The sequence below is a fragment of the Pyrus communis genome, chromosome 5, assembly GCF_041283825.1.
Source record: "Pyrus communis isolate YQ-2024b chromosome 5, ASM4128382v1, whole genome shotgun sequence".
NCBI lineage: Eukaryota > Viridiplantae > Streptophyta > Magnoliopsida > Rosales > Rosaceae > Pyrus > Pyrus communis.
In genome coordinates, this window is record NC_142569.1 from 31,795,942 (window position 1) to 31,818,784 (window position 22,843).

Consider the following 22,843-nt stretch of genomic DNA (forward strand, 5'->3'; position numbering starts at 1 on the left):
TTTTTTATTTTAAAAATTGAGAAGTAAAACGATAGCGTTTACTTAAAAAAATTATTATTTTTTCATGAAGACAAACCCTGCGCGCAGGGGGAGCTGCGTAGCACAACCATTCCTAATTTCTAGTTTCCGGCCGAACCAAAGGAGCTTAGGACTCACTCCTAGCCTTGTTTTCCGATGAGCAGAGGGGCGGCTGCCCCCCTTCGCCCCTATCTAGCTTCGCCACTTCATAACTCTCCTCATCTTGCCTGTCGGGCAAGGTTCGTTGCTTGGTCTTCTACAATGTAAGTTTGTTATTAGTTTGAATGGTGCCTTTATTGCTTAGTCTTTTGCAATATAAGTTTGTTATTAGTTTGAATAGTGCCTTTGTGGGGCTTTTATTATGTCTTAAGGCTCACAATCAAAACTAACATGAGTATGAGCATGCCACTGTTCTTTTTTCTTTAATAGATTGTTTTCTTGATTATTCAGTTAATTGTTTACTGGCGCCATAAGTCACTTTAACTCCTTGGTTTATCAAGATTGTTCACAAATGGGTTAAGTCTGTACTAAGTTCTTTTCTTGCCTTTTGATCAAGGACTTTTATTTATAATATCATATGTTTGTTTATAAAGGAGTTCAAGGTCATTCAAGTTAATTTCTTAGTTATCAGTTTAGGTCAACAACAAGGAAACAAGAGTGTTTAGTTTGGCAGGATTAATCATAGATATAACTTTAACAAAAGTAGTTGGAAATGACATAGAGTCTAATGAAAGAGGCATAAACCACATATCTACTTTATATAAGTACAAATAAAGGAGACTTAGGCAAGATTACAACCTTGGCGGGCAAGGTTTGTTTTCTTGCGGACACTTCTCATTGTATTTTACAGAGATTGAGGCATTTGAAAAAGGAAATATAAACAAGGTTTACTAAAGGGATTCGATACTACAACAAAGGGAAAGGTAGCAGAGATTCTAAAAACAAAAGAAAGCATTATGTGGTAGACCTATGACTGAAAAAAGATAGGAGGTGGACAAACTAAAACTTTCTGGTTTCATTGTTGAGTGTGTTGAGAGTTGTTTCTTTGATAGGTTGAGAGAAAGTTTTCTGCTCGCATCCTCTGCTATTTTTATAGACTTCTTAGCCCGAGTGTCCAAGCCTTCCCTTTTGGTGATCACTTCCAAGGCACAAGGAGCCATCATTTGCTTGTTAATTACTTACCCATGCCATGGAAAAGTGCTTTTTGCTGAAGGTGAGCTGCCCTCTATTACTTGTCATTTCTCACATAGGCATGCTACCTATTAGTTGCTAGAAATGGTTTTAAATTCATCATGAGCTACCATATGTCTCAGCCCAATTCCTCTCTTATTTTTTGCATGCCTGGGCCTTCAATTGCCTTGAGCCCGATATTAAATATCCATCCAAACAGTGCCTCCTTTAATCATTATTAAGTCTGCTAATTAAGACCTTGATAACGATTAAAATTAACTACTTGCCGAAATTGGGTATTAGCACCATTTAACTAGCTATTCTAAATAATCTCTTGCACTAACCCACGATTTCTAATGTTAACTACTTGTCCGTTATAAAACTTCCATTTTACCCATTTTGAGCCATTACCTTCCACAAGCTTAATCCCTAGTGCCAGCAAATTTTCTCGAATCTTCAATCCTTTCTCAACTTAGTTCCTGCTACCTTCTCCACCCTTTGAATTCAGCAATGGCTCCCAAATCGCGTCTTGCATGTGAGTCTGGCGAGGGCATCGTCACTTTTCATCGTCGTCTCAACGGCCTTCATCGCCTTCGGGCTAACCTTAATCTCACAATTTTTTTCCTTGAAGATGGGGCACATTCCCTAGGACCTGCCTTGACCTCCAGGGTCCCTATTGCCGTAGAAAGCAACATGTCCACCAAGGAGTGGTTGGCTTCTAACCCTTATAAAGCTGAGGATGGCATATCAGCTGCCAAATGGTCACGTTTCAAGAGAAGCTTCCCTTCCATGACCAATGCAGCTTGGTTGAAGTGGGTGGACAAGATGGAACCTATCTGCTGGAAGAAGAAATATATGGCAAATGGCATTTACGAGCTAATCATGATGTCTAATATCACCATTCCTATCAAGTACAAGGTCTTGTCAACTACTCTTCTTTTCTGGAACAATGGGACCAACACATTTGACTTTAGGATAGGGTTCATGACTCCAACTGTCTTGGACATGGCTCAGGTGTTCAGGCTAAGGTCATCGGGTAGGTTTATGGACATCACCCATGATTGGTTCTCCATTTCCCAGCCAACTACTGAGAGTTTTGAAGCTTCAATGTCCATCACCAGCTTGGATTACAACTCTATAACTTGTAAATTTCGTTGCATACAAATGATGCTTCACAAAGCTCCACATGGCATATGACTCATCACAAATAGACAAGTCATCAATGACATATGACACAAATCAAGCAAATGAAACTCAAAAGCATTCCCAAAATTCGGAAAAAATGGGGGAAATATCCAAATTGCTTCCAAAACTGGAAAGAAAGCTAAAGCATCTTCACAAAACAAGCAAGAATTGAAGATTGCTCACAAAATAGGTAATAAAGCCCTATATATTTTGGCCAAGCAAGGGAAAGTAGTTGAAATTAAGACACAAAACATGCCTAAATTCTCCCATGGATGAATCAAGACATAAATCAAAGCTAAATCCATCCAAAGGCAACCTTTGAGAAGTCAATAAATACAAGGTCCTCAGACAAGCATAAAGGTCACAATTTCTACATTCAAAGCCGAAATTCTCACAAAATGAGAACCTCTGCCAAATCTTTGAAGACTAATATGTTGTCAAAGCTCTTTTCAAAGAACATATAACTAAAGCTGAAGCTTTCCTTCGACCAAAGATGAAGCATTCCCTTGAAGAATCAACAAGCACTTATCCCGATTCTTTCAAGACATTGGATGCAACCTTAAAACTTGTAACGACGTTCGATTCAAGATCAAGTCGCCAAGACCCTTGTATCAACGAAATCCTACATCAACACTACCTTTGCAGCAACTTTGAGGCGAAGACCATCTAAGCATTCTTTCAAGCTCAAAACTTGAAGCAATCGTTTAATTGTTCATCCGAGATTAAGTCACCTTGGATCAACAAACTATGCATCTACATCAAATTTGAAGACTGAATTAAAGGAAAGTTGTAAACAGAGATTGTAACCCTACAAATTCAAGAAAATACAAATCTACTTTATACACGTGTTCTCGTTTCATTCGTTACAGAATTTTCGTGTTTACAAATTTGGCACGCTCGGTGGGATCTCTCTGCCTCTCATCTCTGTCTTCAAATATGCAAGAAACACAAATGTCATCAAGAAAGGATCAAGTCGTTCCCACAACCAACGTGAAGAACAAGAACATCATTGCCGCAAGTGGTGACACTTTGGGCGTCACAATATGTAGCAAGGCAAGAGCTCTCTTTGTCGTGCCTCCACTTCTACATCAACCCTGCCGAATGAGCAAGAGCACCCAGGACACGAGCCTCTGACCACCCTAGCCTTGCTAAAAGCGCCAAGGGAAAAAAGCCTGAGAGGTACTCCAAGTCGTTGACTTTCGATGCCGACTTAAGCAGCAGCACATATCCCATAGCCATACAAGTCATGACTATTAGTGCAACTTCAATCGAAGAGCAACTGGCACAAATGAGTGAAACAATCGCAAGACTGACAAGGATCGTGGAGGAAAATGACTTGTAGATTGCTACACTCGTCAACCATCTGGAGACGTAGCATTATGATAAAGCTGACCCGAAGGTTGATCCACCAAAAGAGGAAACTGACGAAAATGAGGAGGCTCTGATGGACAACATTGAGGAGAAGCTAGAGGTGGATCGAGCTGCAACGTTTATATGAGCTCTCTCTATCCAACAACTGCAAGAAATGATCACAAACACAATCAAGGCATAATATGAAGGAAATTCGCATGATTCTGTGCTATACTCAAAGCCATACTCTAAAAAAATTGACGCCTTGAGGATGCCAAGGGGTTATCAGCTACCCAAATTCATACAATTCGATGGAAAGAGCAATCCTAAACAACATATTGCCCATTTCATTGAAACCTGTAACAATGCTGAGGCAGAAGTAGAGTACCTCGTCAAGCAGTTCGTGTGCTCGCTAAAAGGTAATGTATTTGACTGGTACACCGACCCTGAGCCCGAGTCTGTCAACAGCTAGGACCAGCTTGAAAAGGAATTCCTCAACCACTTCTGCAGCACTCGTCACACCGTAAGCATGCTGAAGCTGGCAAGTACGAAACAATGGAAAGATGAACTTGTCGTTGACTACATCAATAGATGGCGTTCATTAAGTCTGGATTGCAAAGATCGGCTTTCTGAAACCTCCACCATTGAGATGTGTGTTTAAGGCATGCACTAGGGGTTACATTACATCCTCTAAGGCATAAAACTGACACCATTTGAGGAGCTGGCAACTCGTTCCCATCACATGGAGCTGAGTATCGCCAATCATAGGAAAAAGAAGCCAATCACTAACTTCAAGAAGGATATGGTGTTCGCCCCAAAGATAAACAAGACTGGGAAGAAGCCTGCCAAAGAAGCTTATACCGTCAACACTACTCCCATCAAGACCTCATTTGCGCCCATCAAGATCTTCTTTAAGAACAAAGCGAATGAGATAAAGAGAGCTGAGCCTTCTCGTACCCAAGATAGGTACAAAAACACTTTGAAGGAACTGAAGCAGAAGACTTACTCTTTTCCTTACTCTAGCGTAGCTGCAATGTTAGACGACTTGCTGGAAAAGAATGTGATTGAGCTACTCGAATGCAAGTGCCCCGAAGAGATGAATCGCATTAACGATCCTAGGTACTGCAAATACCATCGTATCTTGAGTCAACTTGTTGGCAAGTGCTTCGTTCTTAAGGAGCTCATCATGAAGCTGGCATACTACTACAATTGCATTTGGATCCTTCAATCCCGTGCCTCTTCAAGTAACACTTGACCACTTCCGTCCATGCTCAAGTTACACGGCACCTTCTGCACAACCATTGTTGCGGGCAAGTGACCAAAATGCATATATCGACAATGAAAAAGGGTGGACAATGGTGACCTACAAAAAGACAAGGAAGCTAAGATCACAGGCCACACGGCCAAAGGTAGAACAAGGGAGCAGTCACCGCCGCCTCAACAATTGAAATCCCAAAAGGAGCGTAGGAGCTGATAAGCCAACATATGTTAGGGAACTTATAGAACAAGAGCCGTGTATTCCCATCTCCTTGCATGCGTACTTCCCGAGGGACTTCTTCTAACAGTGCACTACCACTAGTTGAAGTGGAGATAGAAGAGCCCTCAAAAGGCAAAGTTATCGTCATCGAGGAAGAGAAGACTTTGATGCCTAAAGAAAGCCTGTCGACACACTTTAGCATCGAATAAGCACTACGATTGCCCAAGGAGATGCGAAAAGCACTAATAGCGGTCTTGGCGAGTTCCGACGATCATGAGGTACAAGAAAGCAAGGATGAATGCTTGAAGCTTCAGCCACATGAATATGCCATATGCTGTGCTTCCCATGACGCAATTAGGTTCACTGACGAAGACTTGTTGCTAGGCTCAAAGCCTCACAAACGTCATATCTTCGTCTCTGGGTACATGAGAGAGAACAAAATCAACCGCATGCTTGTGGATGGTGGGTCGGTTATAAACATCATTTCAAAGTCAACAATGACCACAATCGGTGTCAAGGTGGATGAATTATCCCGAAGTTGCCTCATAATCCAAGGTTTTAACCAAGAAGGACAAAGAGCGAGTGAAGATGACCATTGGTGAACTCAAATCAAGCACGCTATTCCACGTGATTGATGCAATAACTTCCTACATCTTGTTCTTAGGAAGGCCTTGGATCCACGAGAATAGAGTAGAACATCCACCTTTCCTCAATTCTTAAAGTTCTACTGAGAAAGAGTAAAGGCGATACAAGGCGACACCAAGCCATTCACCGAAGTTGAATCACACTTTGCGGACGTGATGTGATATAAACTAACACATAATTAAACCATTTTTAGATACTTGTTGTATATGAAAGTAGGGATCGTTCTAAGCCGGGGATTAGAAGGGATGCTAATCTACACTAATTAGACTCAAAAACAGAAAACTAGACTCAAACAACTCAAAACAAGCTAAACTGACTCAAATAACACAAAACTAAGTTAAATTCACTCAAAACAAGAACTAGAAAGAAGTTTGGATGAAAATTAAACTAAAAAGACTCAGAATACTAAATGGGGATTGTTTTGACGAATTTAAACTAAAACTAATTAGATTGCAGAAACAAACAAAAGGTTGCATGAAATTAGGCGAATTAAAGGGGTGAAAGGCTAGCTAGAGGATTCTTCTCCACACATGACCATATGCATACAAATCGATTTCCAATTATTATTCCAATAAACCATGAATGACAATGCCCCAAATTAATTGTGAATTGCAGGAATTAACTCTTAGATTTTCCTAATTTCATTTAATTGGACTCAGCGACGCAATCAAATTATTCTTATCAAGTTTCTTATATAAACAGTATGATAGAGATACATATCAAAGATCGTTAAGTTCTACGAAAATCATAAGCACTGACAAGGCATTCGTAACTATGAACTGCATGATATTCCTGCCATGGATTTACTTAACACAATCATGACTAGTGATTTCCACTACTTATAAATATAAGTTCATAACTATTAGGTGAAATTCCCTTATATTTTAGCATCAGATTCATGCATGCAAACTAAGTGTGCATCCTTAATCAACATACAAGAATAAGTTATCAATCAAACAGATAAGTAAATCGCATTTATGTTTTATGAAACAATAACTGGAGGAAATCAATTCATATCACATATATGTTCATGGCTTCGAATTCACCTCTAGCTAAAAAGAAATTAGTTCCACATGTTCATCATAATGGAAAACCAAATTAAAACAAACATTGGACTAAAACTAAGGATAGAATACACCTAGAAACGCTTCAGCATTCCAATGGCAGATTGCAGGTCACGGCACCAAGCTTCTTCTTCTCATTCCTTCCTTGTTGAGTCATTTTTTGTATTTTTCTCTGAAATTCTCTCTTAGGTTTTCCTCCCAATTATGCGGCTAAGATGTGCATTTTATAGGGCAGATACACGACATTGTTTATGGAGGAAAATGATTAGTTCTTAGCATTGTTTTAGGACTCCTCGAAATCATATAAGAGGTGGTTTAATATGATAAGGAATCCCCCTTGCAGCTGGAGATAAGGTAAGATAAGATTAGGATTAGATAAGATAAGTTTAGTTTGGATAAGGTTTGGATAAGATAAGATTGAATAAGGTCTCCTTGTTTTTAGCTGATTCCAAGCCTTAATTAATTCTTCCTGATTCCTTGCACATTCCTAGCACCTTTTAAGCACCAAAAACGTCCATTCCTTGTACTCCATACGCAAACTATCCATTCAGCCAAAAACTGCTCTAAAATGCTCCAAATTTCCTTTTCTTGCCACTTTTGTCATTTGAACCTACAAACACATGAAAATAGCTTAAAACACTCTAATAAATATAAACTAACTAAATAAATGCAAGGAAATAGGCTAACAAAGTCGCATAAATTTGCTCCTATCAGGACGCCAATTTCTATATGGATGAAGACATGATGCCTAAAGCTCTTGCAAAAGAAATCAAATACATAGGCAAAGATGCACTTAAGAAATAAAAGTGGTAAGCCGTGCCCATGAAACAAAAAGGGGAAGTTGTGCCATCTTCAAGCAAAGATGATGATGAGCTTGCTAAGCCTACAACAATCAAAGGGAGTGTGACAACCTCAAAATGACTAAACACACCTATCTCCCAATACATCCCAATGTCGAGAAGAAAGAATGGGCAATCCCCATTTGAAATTGGAACAAGCAAAGCCGACACACAGCTGCACAAGGATAATGCAAAACTGCTCAAAGTAAATACAGTTTTAACTCTGACACAGCTAAGCAACGCTAAAGTTTCAAAACCACCACAAGGTTTGGTAAAATCCCTTCCAAATGGGGCGAAACCAAGCTCTCTTCCAACCAAGAAGACCGAAGATAACTTCGACCTAAACGCTACAAACTAATGTCAAATGCTAGGTACGACTTTGCCTCTTCTTCAAACCTTGGAAAGAAGAATGCAAACATCGTCAACGACAAAGAATGTGACCTCACCGAGACTCAAAAGAAGTTGAACGAGAATGGTTACGGAGTTGACAATAACAAAGCTAGACTTGGCTTCACACCAAATACACCAGTGAAGATTTCAAGCAAAGCGAAAAATGTTAGCGCTCAATACATCAGCGTAAGCGTTGAACAAGATCGAGATAAGCCTAAACCCGCCCCTCGAATGTCAGTATTCGATAGGTTGAATTGTTCAAAACACAGAATCTTGGCACTTGATCGCATTGGTGGTCAAGACCGAACCTCCGTAGAGTGAACACCTCAGCCGAATTGAGAGCGTGTTTCATGGTTTAGAAATATTTAATCCAGTCAATGTAAGTTCTTCGAGAACTTTCATATAAATTTCCATATCAAGATCCTATAGAGATACGCAGTTACTATGTCCATCAACTGCATACTCAGTTTTCCAAAAACTACCAAACTGATAAGGTAGCAAAAAGTAATCACATCCATAATGGATGAATAAGTTTCGTCATAGTCAATCTCAGGGCATTGGGAGAAGCCTTGTGCAACAAGATGAGCTTTGTAACGCACAATTTCATTCTTTTCATTACGTTTCCTAACGAAAACCCACTTATAGCCAACGGGCTTCACATGTGGAGGAGTAGGAGCTACAGGTCCAAACACCTTACGTTTTGCAAGCGAATCGAGTTTGACTTGGAATGCTTATTTCCAGTTTGAATAATCATTTCTACGTCAACATTCATCAACGGAATAGGATTTAATGCCATCTCTCAACATGATCTCAATAGCTACTGCATATGCTAATACATCGTCGATGATCATCTTATTTCTACACCAAACATCATCCAAGCTAGCATAATTGACTGAAATCTGTCGATTCTATGGAGGTAGATTCGTCTCTTCAAGGATGCTTCCATAATCTAGAATTTCCTCATAAGTTAGATAGAATGAGTAGGCGATAGTCGAATTCATGGTAAGCTCAGAAGGAGCCTATGCCGTGGGTTTCCTCTTCCGGGGGTGTGAATCCTTTGAACCAAGTGGTCTGGCATGCTTTTGTGTAAGGGTGGAGAATTAGCTAACTGGTAATGTATATGGATCAGCCAAGTTAGCATCCCGGGCCTCCAGAATGGAGGTCCATCATACATTTGGTACAATCTAGACCATTGCAGCTGGAATATATAATCTTGTCACTCACGCTAGATCGGTGAAAGCATTTGGCATGCTCTGAGCTACACTCTAAAGATCTAATATGAGCTACACTTCAATTTTAGACTCAGTAGTGATAGGATCTAAATAAGACAAAGTGGGAATCGTTCATGATAAGTCATGTCGTTCTTCAGGAATATTGACAGTCTTATCTCCCCCTAACAACAAGAAGATTGTCTCACAGAAGTGGCAATCCACAAAACGAGTAGTAAACAGATCGCCTGTCAAAGGTTCTAAGTAACGAATGATTGAAGGAGAATCATATCCGGCATAGATTTTTATCCTTCGCTAAGGCCCCATTTTTGTACTTAAGGGCGGTGAAATAGGCATATAGACCACAAAACCAAAAACGAGCAGATGTGATATGTCGGGTTCATATCCAGTAACCAACTAAAAGGCATTATATGGTTGGGCCTCAATAGGCCTCAGGTAGACCAACATAGTTGTGTGCAATATTGCATGGCCCCAAGTAGCGATCGGGAACTTGGTATGGATGACCAACGATCGAGTAATCATTTGTAAGCGCTTAATAAATGCCTCTGTCAGGCTGTTCTGGGTGTGAACATAGGGTACTAGATGTTCAACTTCAACCCCAACTAACATGCAATAGTCATCAAAAGTTTTAGATGTGAATTCTCCAGCATTATCCAATCGAATAGATTTGATCGGATAATCAGGGTAACCTGAGCTAATAGTTTGGAGAATGCAGTATTCCTTGTGGACAACAAGCACACGCGTGACCAAAATGTGGAAACGTCAACCAAAATCATTAAATATCTAAATGGCCCGCATGAAGGGTGAATCGGTCGATAAATGTCCCCCTGAATCCTTTGTAGAAAAATAAGAGAACGAATCTTGTCATAAGAATGTTTAATAATAAGATTTCCCATGGAGCAGGTTTGACATGCAATTCCTTGAATCGAACCAAAACTTCGGGTTAAAGGTTGCTTGTATAATGATTTGAGTATACGACGCATCGATGTTCGTCCAAGACGTCCCAAATGATCATGCCAAAGTGTAATTTTATGCGCAATCCCAGAGGTAGGGCCGACCATAGTGGTTCTCTATAGGGCATATGGTCGTAGTATACAGACCACTCGGGATACGCTCCATTTTTTCTAGAATACGCTACTGGCCATACTTGTAGGAAGTGATGCACAGAAATTCAAATCCATTTTCTACATAGGTTTCAACATGATAATTATTATCTTTAATGTCCTTGAAACTCAATAACGTTCTTCCAGTACGTGGGGAATAATGTGCCTCTTCAATGGTCAAGATTGTACCATTAGACAACATTATATGTGCCTTACTGTATCCTTCAATCATGTTGGATGGTCTTAAGAGGGTTGTCAGATGTGCATTCTTAGGTATGAAGTTAATGAAATAGATGAATTCACGTAAAACGGTGTGCATTATTGCACTATCTACCAAGCAACTAACTTTCCCACTAGTCATACTTGGAAATAAAAATTAATTTGAATCGGTCGCATGCATAAAAGTTCTAAAAACAAATATCCATTCAAAATAATTTAAGTATTCAAAGATGGTAATTAACAAAAAAACTTAATATCCAAAAATATATCGCCAACAAATAATCCAAACATAAAGGAAATTGTACAAAATTAAACCAAAAAAAAAAAAAACAAAGAGAGGATTCGGCCACTAGGTGGAATTCAACCCCCAAGTGTTCTAAATGCAACTAAAAATTGTTTATGTCAAAGATTCTAATGGGTAATAGCCTCTTAAAAGTCAGAAATCTCCATCTTGGTACTCTCTAGTTCATCCACTTGCATAAAGTTTGATTCTAACTTCTTACGACGAGAATGATATTCGGCTACAACTTTCTGGGAGCACTGCAAACACGGGTCCAATGGTCATTTGAACCATAGCAATAGCACATGTCCGCATCCAAGGTTTCAGGTGCTTTGCCCTTATTCTTGAAGTTTAGGGTCATGGGAGCAAGGTTAGGGCGCTTCTGGGCTTTATTTCCACCCTTAGATGAGCTTTGGCTCTGTTAACCTTAACGGAAACGGCCCCTACCATGCCTATGTTGGTGTTTTAAATGTTGGTTGGTGCTATAATGTTCTTCAGGCACAATAGTCACCCCAGTAGGTCGAGCTTGATAATTCTTCATCAACAGCTAATTCTACTTTTCAAGGAGAAGTAAAACAGAGATTAAATCTGAAAACTTAGTGAACTTATAAGCCCTATATTGTTGCTGCAAGACAATATTAATGGTAGAAAAGGTCGAATAGGTCTTCTCCCAGAGATCCCTTTTAGTCAAGGTCTCGTTACAAAACTTGAGAAGTGATCAGATTCAACAAACTTCATAATTATATTCATTCACAAACTTAAAGTCTTGCAAGCGTAGATGATGTCAGTCATGTTTTGCTTCTGGCAAGAAGATGTCCTTTTGGTGATTAAAGCGATCAGCCAAAACGACCAAAGTGCTCATGGATCTTCCTCCGCAAGGTACTCGGTTTGCAATGCATCATGAACATGTCTTCGGATGAAGATCATGGCCGTGGCTTTCGCAGCTTCACCAACAAGGTTGTCCGTCTCATCTTCAATGTTGGGATGCAAATTTTTTACAGTGAGGTGGAGCTTCGCATCTTGGACCTACTTGAGGTAGTTTCTTCCTGAGACCTCTAAAGTGGTGAAGTGGAGTTTGTTCAAATTCGACATGTCCCTATCACAAAATAAATGGATAAGAATGTGGTTAGTGTAATGGAGAAAAAAAAAATCCACTCACATAGAAGTAGAACATTTAGGTTCTAATAGACATTTATTAGTTTAAATTTACATGAAAAACTTCGGGTTTTCATAGGTGATGTTTTTAAGGAAAACTTCAGGTTTTCAAATAAGGCATGTTTCTAGAAACTTCAGGTTTTGAAAGAATTATGAACTTCAGGTTCATATGTTCCTGCTGACAAACACAAATATATACACAGAAATATGCAACAAGAAAATATGCAAATAGATCTTCAGGTCTAAAGTTATAATTGAAGTGTGGGTGAAACATTATAAAACCCAAATTGTATAAATGAAAATAAACAATTAAACTCGAGGCCCAAAAACAGGGACCAAAGCCCACGAGTGGGCTGAGCAGATTTGGACCATGCGGCCCAGACCCAAAAACATGGGTTGGGGATATGGGTAATAGGCCCAAGAAAATAGGCTTAAAAAGAGCTCTGATTTAGTACGGCGAGGAGCAAGCTAGAACTGCGGGTCCTATACGGAGGTGTGCTCCGCTGCTTTGCAGTGTCTGTGTACCTGGGGGACGCATTCCTATACATCGCGGCATAAGGAAACATCGCAACCATGGAGGGGCTGTGATCAGGTGTGTCTCAGTGCAGGTGTACTGACTCACTAGTTTCAGGCTAAGATCCGACGCGGTTCTATACACGGAGACACCATAGCCCTACAGGCTAGTGCCACGTTTGAGCCGAGCCAATGGCTTGTGCAGCTGTAGGTGAGCCCAAAAAAGAAAAGGAAAAATTTCTCAGGCCAAGAAAACCAAGCCCCAATTAGGCTCGGGTTTAAACCAAAAAGCACCACAATTGCGCTGGGTGTGGTCACTGGGGATGAAGATCAGTGTCGCCACTTTAGGAAGTTGTGTTTTGGAAGGAAAAAAAAATCTCGAGGTGAGTTTGTGAATCAGCGGGGATCACAAATATGAACAGAGATAGAAAAAATCTCAACATTTCAACAAAAATACCCTAGAAATTCAATCGAATTTTTGAAAAAGAAAAAAATCCAACAAGATTCAAAGGAATCTTGGTCAATCGATGTTGGTGGACGAGCTTCAAACCGTCGAGATGATGACCCAAGGTCAAGGTTGGGTTGTAGGCCCACTTGTGATGGTGGGGACGTCATGGAAAGGGTTGGGTTTTTCTAGGTTTCAAACCAGGAGCCCATGGCTCCGACTTCGTGGTCTCGCGACTCGGCTTAACCACAAAAGCTGCAGGCCTGGTGCTGGTGGCTCAACTCGACGCGGCTTGGAAGCCAGCAGTTCATGGTATAGGATGGTGACGGGATGGGCTTTGATAAACCCTATTTTTTATTTTTTATTTCTAGATTATAAATTAATTCAATTGCATGCATATTCAACATAGAATTCAATGCATGAGCATATATTTGATGCAATTTATGGCAAATATCAAATTCACATAATTCAACAATTATGGATATAATGCATACACAATTTATGTAGCATCTAAAATTTGAAAAACGTAAAGTCGAGTCATGCATTATGGTGAATGTTCATGCCATCAGGACTGCAAAATTTGATGCAGAAAACTTCCACATCAGATTCCTAAGCGTAGTGGTCGGAGCGTGCTGATAACATGTTGTGGCTCATATTAATCTGACAGGGGATAGGAGGCCGATGGCACAGAGAGAAATGTGTTTGTAGAATTGTGTAGATAATGTGTTATTCCCCCTACGCAGTGCCTTTATTTATAGTAATAAGGGAGGGAAGAATCATTCTCCTCCAAGGAATACAAGTCATAAAAGGAAAGAATAACCAGTATCAAATCTAATCTAGGATTTACACAATCACACTTAAATAAGAAGTTGATAACACTTTTTATAATTTTGTTAGTTTTTTTATTAATTGTTATTAGAGGTTTGAAAAGCAATATATAAAGGAAAGCAGTTCGGTTAAGATTCCTATTAATAGTTATATTCAAGGTTCTAAGAGACGTTAGACACTAGTTAGGTGGCGGGCTGGGACCTAGGTGAGAGCTTAGGCGGACTCAACGGATTTAAGTAAATTTATTATATATTGTGTAAATAAGTGCCTATTTATATTTAAAAAAAAAATTTAAAAAAAAAAAAAAAAAAAAACACATAATTGTGTTGTGATACATCAATTGCAAAATAAAATATCATGCATATTATAAAGTATAAGAACATATTGCAAACATGGGTAACAAGCATATAATGAGCACTCATCCAAGTATTTAACAAGTCTCTTGCATTTTCTTGACAAATTAAAATGCAAAATAAAAGTTATCGATTTTCTGTCTAAGTGAGAGTCACAACCTAGGTGGGTTTGAGGGGGCTAGGAGGGCACCTAAGCGGGTTAGGTGGACACCTAAGCGGCTTTAGGTGCACTTTGTTAATTGTCAAATGCCTAAGGACTAATTAGGGCAATGGCCAACCGCCTAACACCTAAGCAAGGATTTTTAGAACAATGGTTATATTTGGAAAGTGATTCTATATACGCTCAATACTAATCTTTTTGGACACCCGAATCAATAGGTAATAGAGTTCTTATTTATAAGTTTTTGTTTTAGAATTTTAAAGAAGGTTAAGTTTTCCATATTGTAAAACATTGTGGGTGTTTCAGAGAAGGAGAAGAATAACTTGGGTTTTCTTAGAAACACACATTGTTTTGAAAATCTCCGTCTAGAGCACCACTGCCCAATTAATCCTTTGGTGTTTGAAAATTAAGAAGGGTCGTCTACACTTGCTTGGGCACCCGGCTAGACTTTCTAGGCACTAGCCTAGCCCACCCAGACCCGCCTAGGTCGCTACTCTCAATGGGACAAAAAATACATAACTTTCATTTTGCATTTCATTTTTTTCAATAAATTGTAAGAGACTTGTTGAATAGTTAGATAAACACACATTATATGCTTGTTCCCCATGTTTTCATTACGTTCTAATAGTAAATAAACTATATGTCATTTTATTTTGCAGTTTATGTGTCTCACTGAAATTATATATTTTTTAAGTATAAGAAGACACTTATTTATCTGATATAATAAATTTACTTAAATCTGTTTAGTCCGCCTAAGCCCTCACCTAGCCAACAAGGCGCTAAGCCCTAACCTTAGTCCGACTAACGCCTACCGTCTTTTAGAACATCCAAAACACACACATATATATAGGTGTCCAAAGACGTTTATTGGGCCCGACTAAAGTAATTGTTCATGTCTTGACATATAGAAGTCTTTTTAATAACAGTGAAGTTTATGTTAAGTTTCATGTGGTAAATATGCTCTATATAAATAAAGAAATAAGTAGATCATCCTTTGTATCATTGCTTTTTCTTGCACCTGAGTTGGGGAATGGAAACTTTTATAGTGAAGAATGGAGGAGCTCGTGAGAGTAAGGGTTTGTTTGGAAGTGTCTTTAAAATGTCTAAAAGGGTTTTTGGTGAAAGTATTTTTTGAACTAATTCTTAGTAAAAATGCAATTGAATCGTGAACAAAACACTTGAAGTGCTTCCTACAAGAAGCACATTTGAAACCTAAAAATATTTTTACTAAAAACGCTTTTAGGCATTTAAAAGCACTTTTGGACGAGCTTTAGTATATGTGAAGCCTGTATATGACGTTCCTCTAAATTCTTGTATACAAAAGTTTGATGCAGTTAATAAAAAAAGAAAATGCAGCAAATATAATTTGATTAATGTGTTTGCAATAGTAATCAATTTTGCGTGATTCAAACACACAAAACCTCCAGAAATCTTTGTGTTTTATATTATGCAAAATTCACTTAATTAATTAGTGAAGGCAACTGAAAAAGTTGTGTCTACAATGACAGAAAAATACGAAGAAATATATTAGAGCGATTATTGAAGGATGAGCTTCTACACCGTACACCTCTTTCCTACACAGCCTCCGTTGTTTTATTAAACCCTTAGCTCCACTTACTCAGAAGCTAGTCCTTCGATTCGAACAGCCACAACAGTGAGAGGGTTCTTCATCTCACATGAAAGCTTCAACACCTCACTTAAATCAACCGGGTTATTAGCCACATCTTGAACCCATTTGAAATGGTGCACCAACTTAGCCACCCAAAGGTTCACCGTCACAAGCCCTAGGGTTTTACCAGGACAAGCCCTACGACCTGCCCCAAATGGTGCAAGCCTAAGGTCCCCTCCTCTCACGTCCATGTCAGTACCACCCGCACTCTTCAAGAACCTCTCTGGCTTGAACACCAATGGATCTTCCCATATGTTTGGGTCATGGGTAATGGCCCACATGTTGACCATGGCGGTTGTATTTGTGGGAACCACCATGGCGTTGCTGAGCTGGACATCCGACGTTGATAGCCGTGCCCATGATAGGAGGGGCCCAGGAGGATGTACACGTAGAGTCTCGGTCACCACAGCTCGGAGATAGGGTAAGTTAGCAAAGTCTGCTTCTGTGAGAACTTTGTTTCCTACAACTAGTTCAAGCTCATGGCGAAGCTTCGCTTGCACATCCGAGTTCAAAACCAACTCAGCCATGACCCACTCAGTCAAAAGTGCAATTGTATCAGTCCCACGAAATATCATCTCCTGTAATTGATACAAAACAAAGCTGGTAAGAATTAATATATAGTGTATATAGCTGAGGAGAGGTTAGAGATGTACCCTATTCATTGTTTACCTAATGTATCATTAATTATGAAGAGTAATGTTAGAGAGTATGTCAGTGTTGTATGTTTAAATGGTATTAGCCTATATATACGCTATATACAGTATTAATTGTTTATCTAATTAATACAAAAAAGTAACTAAAAAAATGTAGTAAAAGTAAATGTGCATTTTCATACTGAACAGTAACGTTTATTAAAAATTAATGAAAGTATGAGTAGAAATTTTATACGAACCCATAAGACTGCCACCATGTCATCAAGTTCAAGCTTCTCCTCGCCATCCATAGAAAGCAAAACATCAACAAAGTCCGAATTATCGCACACCCTTTTGGACCTCCCAATTCTGTGCTCTTCAATAATTTGCACAACCACTTCTCTAACACGAGCAACAAGAACCGAGCCACGTTTCTTGATACAAAAAGGATCGTAAAACTTGTTTAGCCAGGGGAGATAATCAGACCAATTGAAAGCACCCAAAAGCTCAAACCCTTCTCTTACAATCTCATGCAACTTTCTAACCTCAGCATGGTCGCATGTTGCATCATACCTCTTGCCGAACACTGTCTCCATTATGTTGTTGAGAGCAGCAGTCTGAAGATGTTTTCGCAGACCAACAACTCCTCGTAGCGTTTGTTCATTATGAATGAACCTCAACATGATGTGACAGTCCATGTGTCGTCCAGCTTCGTGTGCTGAAATACGTTTAGGAGTGAAGAGATGAGTAGACGCAATTTTTCGCAGAAGTCTCCAGGATGGTCCATTTGGTGCAAAACCAATGGCTCGGCTGAACATAAGACACTTAGCGGATTGCTTAATAGGACGGTTGGCAAAGTGGGAAGAGATTAGAATTTCTCGAGCAATATCAGGGTCAGAGGTAATAACAGCAGGGGTTATGCCCAAACTGAAGGCCATGAGTTTAGTGGCAGCCAGATTAGAAGACAAGCATGCCAAAGTACGATGAGGAAGACCATGACTCAAGCTGAATAGGCTGCCAAATACAGGGACGCCTCGGGGTCCTGGTATCGAAACTCGACCCGTTTGGTTCCTTCCATTTTTCCAGGCTATCCCTCCGCTGGAGAAAGCCCAGGTTAAGAGACTGAGACATAGAAATGATATAAATGCGGCCAAGCAAAAGAATCGAGTGAACAAGGTTTGTGTTCCCAAATGTGAAATTATTTCAAGTGAAAACATCCACCAGCTGATGATTGGGTACATTGAAGTTGGAACTGAGTCCATTTAGAGTTTGAAATGATCGGATAGATGGGAAAGAGTGGTGGGAATTGGTGAGAGAGGATGAGATCGAGGTTGGTTTATATAGGTGTTGCTTGGTGTAGCATGAGAAGAAGTGCAAAAAGAATTAGGGTGTCCAAAAATAAAAACAATAATGTTATTCTTACCATAATTTTATACTGCATTTCTTTACCATCTTAGGTGGCAAATGAGTTGGACAGCCACATCATCTAAATTAATTAACATTTAATCAAAATGTTAATCAATAATTAATAAAAAGATTGTTAATTAAATAATGATTGTAGTATACGAGAAGTCTCATTCTTTCATCTAAGATTATTTAAGTATTTTAATTAATAAAAAGATTGAAATTAAATAATGAAGTTTGTTCAACTCATCTACCACTTAAGATAACATAAAATTATGATAAGAATAACATTACTTAAATAAAAAAAGTGTTAGGGCTGTGACTTCCGTGAAGAGGGGGTTTGGATCAACATATATGTGCGTGCAAGGGTGACCACATCATGGCAAATATATTTTTAAAGTTAACAATCAAAGTTATAATTGCACACTTTCGAGAGCCAATTATTTGGCATATCTAGGACAATCTAGGAAAATACATGTTTTCCATGAAAGTGAAAAAAATTTCATTGTGAATGGAATATGGGTGGTATGTCACATGTATTTATATAAATGGTGAAATTTTTTATTTTTAAATAATTAAATTTGTAACACACATATCGTATCATTTATATAATAACATGTAGTATACTATTCCGTATTCTAGTCATATTGAAAATCTCTCTATGAAAGTTGACGGAGACTCATTATTGAACTTTAGTTTGATAAGTGTAATTGTCGTGTGCGTTGTAGCTTACAATAATATATGCTTTACGTGGAAGTTGATTGAGACTCATTGAACTTCAGTTTGATAAGTGGAATTGCGGTGTGCATTGGAGCTTGCTGTCGTAATGTAAAGCATTTTCAATCAAGCTCCTTACTTTTAAGTCAAATTACAAAATTGCAATTTGAGTCATACCACCTCGTTAGCCGACATGGAAGAGTATCTTCTTCGGATTCACTTTGTAGATCCTTAATCGTTTATCATATATCGTATAGTTATTTTTCGTCAAATATTATTTGTATTTAATTTTAAATAAAAAAATCAAATAATTTATGACCATACAATACATAATGAACAACTAAGATGTGAAGATTCATAGAATCTCCAAAATGGATCCGGATGGAATCCAATTCCAGCCGACATGACATGCGAGGAACAAAGTCATAGTAGGTTTGATTTAATTAGGCCTAAATTGTAACGAGTTCCTAGGAGAATTTTTTTTTTTTAATAATAATTTATTATTATTAAGGAGAGGGATCAAAACTTTTACTATAATTTATGAGAGGGGAAAGTTTTAAACTCTTGAAGTAAGGTAGAAACCCAACACCTTATTCACCAAAATAATATTATTTTGAGTTCAAGTTATTGTTTCTAGATAATGCAAGCAATTATTTTTGTTGTAAATGGTATTTTATAACTATGTGTGATTGTGTATACTTAGAGCAGTAATCTCAATATGATTTGAAGATCAAATCCTCATATGTTTTGTATTACTTGTAAAAGCAAGGAAGCTTATCATGATTAGCATAAATTAAGGCATTAGACATGAGGAGTTACACACAGAAATCGTCAAGCCCTTCTCTCTTTTTCTTTTCTCTAGCTAGCCCTCTCTATATTCTCTCTCTCATTAATTAGCTTCCCAACATGTTATCAGCACGAATGGCTTTAGATGTTGTGCTTTGGAGTTTTGGCCGACCCTAACAGTTTTGACCTATAAAATAGGTCTTTATAATGAGTCCAAATTGCCTGCACCCAAATCCCTCTGTGGCCTATTTCAGAGGTTGACACATGTTCATCACTAACTCTGCTTTAAATACTATTAACTATCTGAAAAAAAAATTAAATATAAATAAATAAAAGGGAGACTTTGGATGCGGTCCCTAACTATGAATATTCTTTGACTGAAACCTTGTTGGTTTTCAATTTTTGATCAAAGTATCTGAAATTAATGTGATAATTTATTTCTATGTATATTACTATATTTTTTTAATTAAAAATTGAAACTTATAGTCATTCATATTAATGAGATTTTAAATTAAAAATCATAATTTGTGGGATTAAAAATATTAAAATACAAATATACTATTGTATGTGTGTGTATAAACATCCGTTGACCATCGTTTAGAGAGAAGTATGACTTATTCTTTTAGAGCATTTGTGTAGTACTCGAAGATACAAACGCATGGGCACAAGCGGAATTGAATTTGGAGCTACGACGGAGATTTTATGACTTACGAAGTCTAAGTGTATTTTGGTAAATTCATTATTCGAGATAAACTACCCTTTATTATTTTAATATTTTTCATTATATGTTTTTTTGCATGGTGGGACCTACCCACATGGGTCTCTTATCCCCTTTGGCCCTGTGTTCTCTCATCCTCACTCTCTGGGACATCTTTCTCTTCTGTTCTCTCTCAAACTCTCAACTCTCTCTCTCTCTTCCTCCTTGGCAAGCACCGAGAGGGTGCAACCACCTCGAACCATCACCACTTGCCATCTTCGGCAAGCCAAACCTTCAAGCCACCATCAAATCTCGCCACGTCGATAAAGGTTATCAACGTTCCAGCCCAGAACTAGAACCAAGGTTATGAACTCGAACCCCATAATTCGACCTCCATATCTTCCGATGAGGACCTCACGGATTTCAGTGTGGGTGAGTCTCAAAAATAACTCAAACCTTATTGGATCGTGTTTTTGGTTTGTATTTGTAAATTTCCTAAAGTTTTGGTGGGAGTTTTGGCACTGAAATGGCAGGGGGGAAATTTCCCCATATTTTTTGGCGAACTCGGGAGTGTTGTAGTCTTTTCCGGCCACGAAAAAACCTAGTGACGGTATAATTCCATTCCTCTTCTATTATGCTTCATTTTGGTACATAGAATGTGAGAAATGGTTGAGATTTAAGGCTAAAGGGAGCCGGGAAGCTTCTTGGCCAAAAATCCAGCTTTCTCCTTGCTGGGTTCGGCAAGCGTTGTGCAACCCGCTTGTCCAAAGGGGTCAACCCAACCTGATTAAATAAAAAGGCCCAAACTTGGCCCATAAACCCGATCCGGCCCATTTCTGAAATGGACCTTGAATATATTCTAGAATATTCTTTGGAATATTCCTTGTGTTGACTTTTTCGAAATTTTTTCGGAAACCCTCTTAGGCTAATTTTGATGCCCCAAGTCCGTTTATGACATTCATTTAGTGAAATTCTGAAGTTTTAACATAGTTGACCACCTGAGCATCTCAATTGACTTTTTGTTGACTTTTTACAAAAATTGCCCAGGGCCCTTCTTAGCATATTTTGACGCTCTGATTCCAAATATACACTCCGTTTTCCTAAATTTAATCATTTTAGTTGAGTTTTACTAATGGGTCTCAATATTATGCTTAGGTGCAATTGCTATCGGAGACTCCAGCTTCCTAGCTTCAACGGATGTGACATCGTAAGTAACTATGAATGGGTCTTTGCTTTTGAATATTATATATTTATTTGGTTTCCATTTATACATTTGAAAAAAGATTTCCTATGCATGCCTAGATTAGACGAATGTTTATAAGAATTAACAAAATGACGGAATTTACGAAATTATTCTAAATCCTGTAGGATGCACATGTATGCGTACTATTATGGGATGCTCTAATTATATTTGCGGCCATGAATAGTGTTATGGTTGATTTGAATTATCGATTTACCATTATATGGTTATAATTATATTATCTACTCATCATGTGTTGCACTGGTGTTGTACTTGCTCGGGCTATGGCTAATCTTTCACGTGTATGTTCACATCGCACCGTACGCTCAGTTTAGATCCATTATAGGTGCCAATCCTATCCTAAATTGCTATAGGTAATTAGGACTCATATGTAATGCACATAGCACCAGTCTTCACGTGATTGTAGTACTAGAGCGTAAATCATTATTACACTCAGTCATGTTCATGTCAGAATATCTCTGCATGAACTCGTGTGTCAGCATGTGTCAATAAGCACTCGATGTGATATATTTATTTCTGCGAGATATTATGATTACTATAAGTTAAATGCTTATCTACAACTTTTGTGACGTATTGAAGTCTTGAGATATTGAAAGTTACGGTAAGTATTTTCATATTATCAGTAGTGTGTATATTTTAGAAACTATACTTATTTTACGGCGAGGAGTTATAATGTTTTCGAAAAGGTTTTTATAAAACTTTATTTTTAGGCTACGGTAAGTATTTTCGTATTATACGTAGTATGTATATTTTGAAAACTATACTTGTTTTACGGCGAGGGGTCATAATATTTTCGAAAAGGTTTTTATAAAACTTTATTTTTAGGCCCAATCACCCTTATTTTTTGCCCCTCCAAGTATTAGTGGCAAAGCTTTCGTGTCGACGAGGATTTTTGGCAAAATGTTGTTGTGGGAATTCTACCGACGGTATAATTCCTCATTTACCTTTACTGTACTTTACTTATACTTTGAGATCATGTGTGAAATTGGTTCATTCCCGCTCACAAGCGCACTTTTATATTTAGACACTTTCAGGTTTAAATTTATTCACATTTTCCACATCACTACACCTTATGGCTTCGTCACTCTCCTCGTGTCGACCAGCACAAGTCGATTCGGAGTCCAGGTGGACATTCCGAGTCGGGGTGTGTTATTAACCAAAAAATTATAGATCCAAAACATGGGTACATTCTTCAAAATCACAAAAACAAAAACAAAAAAGATATTAGGCTTAATAACATTAGTAAATTTCTTC

The 22,843-nt window shown here is 38.3% G+C and overlaps 1 protein-coding gene and 1 long non-coding RNA gene across 2 annotated transcripts; one reads left to right on the plus strand and one right to left on the minus strand.

Moving 5' to 3' along the window:
• Positions 1–15,845: 15,845 nt before the first annotated feature.
• On the minus strand, positions 15,846–18,024 carry CYP78A7 (cytochrome P450, family 78, subfamily A, polypeptide 7). The gene is made up of 2 exons (XM_068463143.2): positions 16,985–18,024; positions 15,846–16,670 (listed from the first exon to the last, which is right to left on the minus strand). Exons 1-2 carry the CDS (start codon positions 17,984–17,986, stop codon positions 16,038–16,040), a joined length of 1,635 nt encoding a protein of 544 aa, XP_068319244.2. The 5' UTR covers positions 17,987–18,024; the 3' UTR covers positions 15,846–16,037.
• A 2,433-nt stretch (positions 18,025–20,457) lies between these two features.
• LOC148697151 (uncharacterized) lies at positions 20,458–21,738 on the plus strand. The gene is made up of 3 exons (XR_015962095.1): positions 20,458–20,760; positions 20,862–20,938; positions 21,484–21,738. It is a non-coding gene; the product is annotated as an uncharacterized LOC148697151 (long non-coding RNA).
• The last annotated feature ends 1,105 nt before the right edge of the window (positions 21,739–22,843 follow it).